This window comes from Fukomys damarensis, unplaced genomic scaffold, assembly GCF_012274545.1.
Source record: "Fukomys damarensis isolate Sample0158 unplaced genomic scaffold, DMR_v1.0_HiC HiC_scaffold_25, whole genome shotgun sequence".
Taxonomy (NCBI): domain Eukaryota; kingdom Metazoa; phylum Chordata; class Mammalia; order Rodentia; family Bathyergidae; genus Fukomys; species Fukomys damarensis.
This window is the reverse complement of record NW_022900937.1, coordinates 7,132,521-7,141,569: the sequence shown is the minus strand read 5'-3', so window position 1 is coordinate 7,141,569 and position 9,049 is coordinate 7,132,521. Positions and strand designations below refer to the sequence as shown.

At 39.2% G+C, this 9,049-nt stretch overlaps 1 protein-coding gene across 3 annotated transcripts in view; it reads right to left on the bottom strand.

Annotated features, from left to right (window-relative positions):
- The window catches only part of Slc9b1 (solute carrier family 9 member B1), a 53,899-nt gene that overhangs the window by 9,386 nt on the left and 35,464 nt on the right, over positions 1-9,049 (bottom strand). For all 3 annotated transcript variants that reach the window (XM_010641575.1, XM_010641574.1, XM_010641576.2), the window contains 2 exons: positions 2,764-2,870; positions 1,405-1,554 (listed from right to left, as the gene is read on the bottom strand). In XM_010641575.1, the coding sequence (XP_010639877.1) occupies positions 1,405-1,554; positions 2,764-2,870 (257 nt within the window). The remainder of the gene's footprint in view (positions 1-1,404; positions 1,555-2,763; positions 2,871-9,049) is intronic.

Genomic DNA, 9,049 nt, shown 5'->3' with positions numbered 1-9,049 from the left:
AAAAAAAAAAAAAAAAAAAAAAAAAAAAGGTATCAACGCAATTAGAGATGAAAAATGTGAAATCAGCAGACACCACTGAAACCCAGAGGATTATAAAAAATTTTGAAAACTGTTATTCCAACAAACTGGAGAATCTCAAAGAAAGGGATTTTTACCAAAATTGAACCAAGAAGATATAAAAATCCTGAATAGCTCAGTGGTGCTGCCACCTGCCTCGAAAGCACAAGGACCCGAGTTCAATCCCTGGTACCAAAAAAAAAAAAAAAAAAAAAACCTGAAAAAATTAATAACCGGCAATGGCACTGAGGAAGAAAAAACAAAACAAAACAAAAAACACCCCACCAACTAAGAAAAGCCCAGCACCAAATGGATTCACTGCTAAATTTTACCAGAATTACAGCACAGAACTAATGCCAAAATTCCTCATACTCTTAATGAAACTGGAAGACAGAACACCAGCACACTCATTCTATGAAACCAGCATCACCCTGATGTCAAAACCAGGCAAGGACTCAACAACAGCAGCAGAAACAAAAACAATGCTACTGCAGGCCGGTATCTTCGATGACCACAGATGCAAAGCTCTTCAACAAGATACTTGCAAACAAAATCCAACAAATCATTAACAACATCATACATCATGACCAAGGTTGGCTTTATCCTAGGGCTGCAAGGATGGTACAAGATACATACATTAATAAATGTGATATGTCACATAAATAAGGATAAAATGATGTGGTCTTCTTAAGAGATGCAGAAAAAGCCTTTGACAAAACCAACATTCACTCAGGATAAAGACACTGGTAAAAATAGGTAAAGAACAACCTTAAAGTTAACCAGTAAAAGCCATTTTCGACAAACCCGTAGCCATCATCACACTAGATGGGGAAAAACTGAAAACATTCCCTCAAAAATCAGAAACAAGACAAGGGTGTACAATCTCTCTCTTTTTTTGTACAATCTCATTCTGTTCAACTGTAGTTGAACTTTCAAGCAGAACAATCAGGCAAGAATAAAAAAGACAAGGGATGTGAACAGAAAAGGAAGAAGTTACACTATCTTTATTTGCAGATGATATGAACCTCTACACAGAGGACACAAAAACTCCACCTGAAGAATCTTAGAGCTAATAAACTAGTTCAGCAAAGTGGCAGGATACAAAATCAACACATGAAAACAAAGAGCATTCCTTTACACCAAGGAAAAGTCAGGAAAGCAATTTCATTCATGGTAGACTGAAAAATTAAACACCCAGGAATTCCTAGGTACTTTTCCTAAATATTTTAGTTCCTTGACTGATTCATACACTTTGCTCATCATGATACACACACACACACACACACACACACACACACACACACACACACATAAACTAAGTTATTTTATCTTTTAAAAAATATTCACCTTCTCTTTGGCCCATTTTAACCCTGCAGTGAAAGACAACACTACCGTGAATAATCCTCCAGCTCCGTGTAAACCAATATGCTGGCTGCCTAATACAGCAGAAATAGACATACTCAAAATAAGGAATGCTCTCTTCATTGGAACTTTTTCCTAGAAACAGATATTTAGAAATTGGTTTACATTAAACACAAAATTTGGCATCATCTATAATTTATTTTTGACCTTTTTCTATCATGTCCCTCAATGTTAGTGTCTAAAATGTTGATTTTCTTCCTAAGTATTTCAGCAAATTTGATCTCTAGTAATACAATTTACAAATATTAAACTTTCATTTTCTGACATATGTCTGATACTGGTATCAATAAAGTGGCTATAACATTTTAACTGAAAGCGAAGGAGAAATCCATATAATTTTTAGTTTTATATAAGCGATCCACCAAAATTCTAAAAATAAATTTTTAATATCTCTTTAGTCAAAATAATTGTTAAAGGTAAGTTCAGGTAGGAGTCATCAAAATACAAGAGTAACAGTATATCCTTTACAGCAGGAAAGTGTTAAGTTTAATAATGTTGACTCCAGGGCCAGGGGTTTAGCTCAGTGGTGCTGCCACATGCCTCGCAAGTACAAGATACTGAGTTCAATCCTGGGACCAAAAAAAGACTCTGAAAAGAAGAGCAGGAACAAATTTATGTCAGAAAATATGCAGAGATAAATGGGGAGCTATCTTTTCCCAAAAACGTTTAAGGGAAATAAGATTAGGAAAAATTGTCAAACTTAATAGGCAATTTAGTGAAGAAGAGATACTCAGATTTAAGTACATTTTCCTGCTATTCCTTATTTGACAAAACGGGAAGCAGAGACATTAGTCAAGGCCACTGTCAACTGTACCGAGCATGACTGTGCTCAGTTTTAAGCAGACAGTAGGCGTGGAGGGTTAAGTATGGAATTTAATATTTCACAGACTTTTCCAAAGTTCAGCTCTTGGAAAGAAATGTCTAATATCACATGCTGTGGTTTGCATGTTGTTGGAGGTATGCTTCCCAGGGAGAGGCCCTGGGGAAGACTCGTCAGAGGTCCTCGGGCCCATCTGGGCATGCTCATTAAGGGGACAGTGGGACCCCAGCCCCTTCTCTCTCTTTTGCTGCCTGGCTCCTAATGTTAATGAATTGGTTCTGCTGTGTACTCCTGCCATGACATAGGTTCACAGTGATGGGGCAGGTGATCATGGAATAGAACCTTCAAACTGTGAGCCAGAGCAAACCTTCATGCTTAGAAGTTAACCGTCTCAGGTTGTTCACTATAGTGATGGAAAAGTAACATACTGCAGTTTTATAGAATATATGACTTTTTAAATTTACCTGATCTTCACTTGGAAAATACTGAACAAAAAATCCGAAAACAGCTCCTACTAGCACACCAACAAATACGTCCCATAAAGTTGATAGGACATTATTAAGTATGCTACCTGTAAGGCACACAAAGAAAAATAGTTTTTACAGAGAAACATTTTCCTATCAGAAAATCAAATCTAGGTCGTTTATGCTAAGTAACATTTTGTAGAACAAATAAATTGGACCTTTAATAGTGAGATATGAAAACATATTTGGATCTAATTGAAATTAAATGTCTACTCTCCAATAATTTAAAATATATACACAACTCAAATTCCCCCTTGTACGGGCCAGACAACAGGTGATAATCCACAGTGTATACACTCTCGCGCTCACCTAGGAGCTCAAGTGAGGTGGAAGACTGGAGAGAAAGCCACGGGGAAGACTGGTGGCTCTCGGCGTGTGACCCCCGAGGCTCTGTTTACAATCCTTCTTTGATGTGCTATTGTGCAAAGTAAACAACTAAATAACAACGGAGTAAAATAATTTTATTCTGGGGCAAATGAGTTTCCAATACGTATTTTATCCATAGATATTATGTATTCACATTTGCAGTTCATAGGAGTAAGTTAAAAAAAAAAGATAAAAAAACCTCTGGTCCTCAGTTACAAAGTAAGTTCAGTTCTCCTCTGGGTATTGGACTTGCTAAAGCAGTGATGTATCTACGGCTCTCGTGGTACAGCGGACACACAGAGCCCTATCAGCATGCGCCCCAAGTCGCCCAGCATCACCCAAAAAGCTGGGGATTCAGGTTTAATTGCAGCGTTGGCACTTTGCAATAAATAAGTGGGTTTTTGGTTGCAGTTTGGACACTCATTCTCTAAAAGGTTCACCAGGGCCGGGGATTTAGCTCAGTGGTTCTGCCATCTGCCTTGCAAGTGCAAGGTTCCAAGTTTGATCCCTGGCACCAAAAAGGAAAAAAACAAAGAGGTTCACCATCTCTGTGCTGAAGGATGTAAATGTCTATTTTAGGATTTTTTAAAAATGAAAAATAATAAAACTGCAGTGTCAGCAAGGTGGTGAGGAGAAGCCCAAACCCTGACCACCTGCAGACTGGGGTGAGCATCAGTATGTGGTCCAAAAGCCTCAATGCAACACTGTGGAGAGTGAGGAAATGCAGCAGCCCAGGCGTGCGCAGAGCCAGAAAGAGAGGCACGCGCGGCGAGAGCAGCTGCTGCATGATGCCGTCAGAGTCCTTCCCTAAGCTGGCATAGGTTGGCAAAAATAGGGGAAAGCCCCAGACCTACCACTACTCTATCGGGAGGAGATGAGGAGAAAGGAGCAGTGTCTAGAGGCTGCCCAAGGCACTGGCCTCCCCATTCCGCCTTGAAGCCTGTGTAGTGCTGTTGACACCCGAGAGCTGCTAAGAACAAGGAAGAGGTCAGGGAAGGCTCCAAAATCGGGGAACCTGCAGTGCACAGACAAAAGGGAGCAAAAGCTCCAGATGAAGGCACCGAGAAACCTGTCTGAATGGAGTGCTGCCAGTCCAAGCCCGGAGGGGCCAACGGCAGCACCCAGTGGTGGCCATGTGGCCAGTCCTGAGCATGGTATCCACCAGCAAACTCCTCCTCAAACGCCAGGTCCTGGAATAGAGTCGCAGCACACCCACAGAAACAGGATACACGGCCAACTCAGGAGGAGCAAACTCCATTTCCAGACACTGACCCTAAGCAGAGGAACAGCTGTGAACTAACTGACAAAGAATTCAAGATAAAGCTAAGGGAGGGAGCTCAGTGGGAGAGCAGTTGCCTAACATTCCTCAGGCCCTGGCTTCAAGCCCCAGCACTGTAAAAACAAACAAACAAACAAACAGACAGACAGACAGTAAAACAAATAAACAATAGTATCTTAAGTTTCATAAGAACAAGAAGGCCAACTAAATCAGGGAATGACGCATACATAAAAATGAGAACAACAACGAGATAGAAACTGTGTATAAAAAAATACAGAAATTCTAAAACTGACAAATACAATGTCCAGAAGGGATTGGTAATAGGCTGCACTAAGCACAAAAGCACCAATGAAGGCCGGGGATTTGGCTCAGTGGTGCCGCCACCTGCCTTGCAAGCACAAGGTCCCGAGTTCCATCCCTGGTACAAAAAAAAAAAAAAGAAAAAAAGTCAGTGAAAGGGGATAGTTTATTGTGGAGATCCTCAGGGACATACAGTGTGTCACAGGGGAAAAGTGATGAGGAACGGCCCCAGGCTTCTCAAATGTGAGGAACAAATGGACTTAGGAAAAAGCTCAAAGAAACCAACTAGGGTGAACAGAGAGATTGGAGTCTCTGGCATCAAACTGTCAACGTCACAGGCAAACAGGTCTTGAAGACACCTTCAAGCAAACAGGGTGTTTCAATGACAAAGCACCTTGCCTCACACGGGAGCTTCCAGGAGTCTGCCGAGTCAGCAGATGACGCCCTACAGACCCCATAGGGTGGGTAAAGCACCCTGAGTGCTGGAGGAACAGCCCTGCCAACCAAGAGCATGGCATTCAGCAACTCCAATCCGTCTTCCAGAAAGGAAGGAGAAAAATAGTCTTCCAGATACATGAAAGTTGAACAAATCCATCAGGTGTGGACCTGCCTTCCAGGAGGTGTGAGTACTTAGGGGACAACACAAACGAGTATAAAAATACAAGCCTTTATGCTAAAGGTGAACATACAGACAATTACAGAATCTTGTAATACTGTTAGGGTGGTAAGTGAAGAACTTTTAATGCAGGTATTGAATTTAAAAGATAAAATAAAAATAAACTTATTAACCAAGTGAATATACATACACTATAAAAAACATGTAATTTGTGACATTAAAGCAAAGTGCAGAGAAGGAAATGAAATGGGTAGAGATTGAAGTTAAGTGTTATTGATTTAAAACACTGTTTTGTGGAAACCACAAATAAAAGATCTACGGAAGATACAGGAATGAAAATGACAAGAGAATCAAAGCATGTTGTTTATAAAAAGTTAAAAAAAAAGCACAGAGGGAAACAGCAGGAGAGTTCCCTAGCCAAACAACATAGCTTGACTGAATGGATTAAAAAGCAAGATTCAAGCAACAGTGTATATTCTCTGTAAGAAACTCACTTTCAATTTGAGGACACACAGAGACTGAAAGTTAAAAGATGGAAAAAGGCCTCCCCCACAAATGGTTCCCAAAAGTCCAGTTAGACAAAATAAAACCTGAAGTCACATACTATCGCAAGACACAAGGACATTAGGTAACGGCGGATGGTGAGCTGACCATAGACACCCAGCAGCAGAGCAACCATACATGTGACTTTACCACAATAAAAAGCAGAATGGTGCAAAGTGGAAACAAATCAACTTAGTACACAAAGTCCACCCAAAACTGTACATACACGTCAGGAAAAGTAAAACTTGTATAAATACTTTAAATTTATTGAGACATCACGAGACTAATACAAGTTGCCTTTGGCCTCTGCAATTACAAGAGATGCTCAAAGTAGGTGGCCATTAGCTTCCAGACATTTGCTATTTTTCTCTTCCTGTTTTTTGGTGGAGTCTGTATTTAGAAATTTCAGTACAGAAAAAGTGACTTGACAAAGATATAACATCCAACAATAAAGCTAAACTACAATTAGTTACCTAAAAGTGAAGTTAGAACTCAAAACAGGCCATGTTCAAAAATATAGATACATGGAAGATATACTGAACAACATAAAATATAATTTTTTTTGGTACCAGGGTTCGAACTCAGGTCCTTGTGCTTGCAAGGCAGGGCACTAGAACCACTGAGCTAAATCCCTGGCCTCAACAACATAAAATATTAAAAATCCTTAAAGATTTACTTGGCAGTTTATAGAGTCAGAAGGTAGGAAAGGAATTTTAAGACACAGTCTTGCTTGGTTCTTCACTTTCTTTGGTTTGTCACAGATTAGGATTGATGTCACCCCCTGACACAGATTATTCATCATGTTTGAAATTATTTGTTTAACATAAGCTTTTGTGAGAACACAGGCCATTTGGATTTACTATCTGCTGTGCTGGGAGACAGTACAAAATATAACTATAAATGAGGCTCTGGGGTTAGACTGCCATATTCACATTTTGGTTTCCTACTTACACAATCTATGGCTTTGAGCAAGTTACTTGACTTCTATTCCCCAGTTTTCTCATTTATAAATGAAATTTTCTCATCTATGAATTTATGGAACTTAGAGCAAGTACTCACTAGATGCTAACATTATTCACTGTTTAGCCTCAGTGCTTGGCACAATAGCTGCCATAATGAAGAGGGCTACAAAAAATACTTTTGAAGGAATAAATGATACCAATCATAAAAACTGTGGCCAGAATTCACATACACACAAAATTAAAAAAAATCTCTGAATAACAAAAACAGTAAATTAAAAGGCAAATAAAAAACAGGGAAATCTATAGTATGTGAAAGGGTTATTATTCTTAATTTTATGCAAAATCTTGACACATCAAAAAAAAACAAAACAAAAGATTAATGTATCTACAAGAAATAGGAAAAAGACTGAAGAAAAGCAGTACACCGAACATTCCAAAAGGCCAATGGCCAACATGTATGGGCAGTTGTTTAACACTGCCAGGACTTCCACTCATGCTACAGGGCATCCACCATGCATGATAACTACATTTGAAGAGAGTGTAGAAAGCTTATGTACCCTGGTGAGACATATTTGGCAACATGTTTCAAAAAGTTTATAAATGCATCTGTTTTGGAGATCAGCAATTCCACTTTGAACATTAAGAAAGCATGAAGATTAAGTACAGAGAGACTAAATGTGGGTAAGGATCAAGTGTATAACTGATAATGTGAAATAGGAAGAAAGGGTCTAAAGGTATAGAGGAAGTGGGAGGGATTGGGGAAAGGAAAGAAGGGAAAGGGAAAAGTATGAGAAAAGGAAAAAGAAAACAAAGTCTTTGTAAATAGAGAGGGAGGGATTGGAGGGGGTGAAGGGAGGGCAAGAGAATGGGGAAAAAATAAGAACCAAGATATATCATGTAGAGGTACAAGATCCCAACAATGAATGTAACTGTATTGTATACCTAAAGTGTACCAATAAACTCAATGGAAAAAAAATTAGGTACAAACATATCTCTGTAAGATGTTCAACCAAGCACTATTTTAATAGTAAACACTGCAGCCAACCTCAATTATGAACAAGGTAATTAATTCTTATGTAGACTACTGAATCCTATGTTACCAATGCAAATGACAGAAATGCTGGACACAGTGGCAGGCGATGTAGGCCCAGCTACTCAGGAGGCTGAGGCAGAAGAGTTCTGACTCTGAGGTTTGCCTTGACAACACAGTGCAATCTTGTCTCCAAAAAATATACAGAAATACATTTTCTGTATGAGTAGAAATATGCTTGTGATAATATAGTTAAGTGCAAAACAACTCAGGTTCCAAAAAAGCACAATGTTCAGTCATTTTTATATGCATATTGCGAAGGAAGAGAGAAAAGACTAGAACAGAACAGAACAGTGAAGAGAGGAAAAGAGAATCTGGGTGAACTTACATACAAAGATGTAGAAGGAAAACATTCTCACCGGGTATGACTACTGAGGGTTTTATTGTTACCCTATTTATCTGTCTCATCCATCTGTCCATAGACCCACCCATGGAATCCATCATCTGTCGTGTATTTAAAGGCAGGCAGGGTCTCATTATGTTGGCCAGGCTGGCCTTCAGCTCCTGGAACCCAGACATCCTTTTGACTTAGCTTCCCTGATAGCTGGGACTACACACCACATCATTGATCTCAGCTCCTATATATTCTTTTCCAACCTAAAATATATTTTAATGCTTTAATAATACAGAAGGCAGAATTTCAACAGATAATTAAAGCATCAGTAAATATGAAAATGTCCATTTTCACAAGCAGACCAGGTTGCACCTGAGAATCAGACTGGTGTACTAGGATTTTGTCCTTCCAGTACTCAAAGAGGTGCACTGTTGTCCCCGCTTTGTGTGTTTGTAATGTCTTAATATAGATCAACCAGTTATTTGTTACGATGGCCAAAGAGGAACACTTCAAAAATACATATTAAAATATTAGTAGTACTACTAATACTGATGCTCAAAATTTGCTTAGAGAAAACTGATAAAATTCCAAAGCACCACAGTAGATAAACAGTAATGGTGTGTGCCAGGGATTTAGCTCAGTGGTTCCACCACCTGCCCTACAAGTGCAAGGACCAGAGTTTGATCCCTGGTACCGGGAAAAAAAAAAAAAAAAAAAAAAAAAAAAAAAAAAAAAA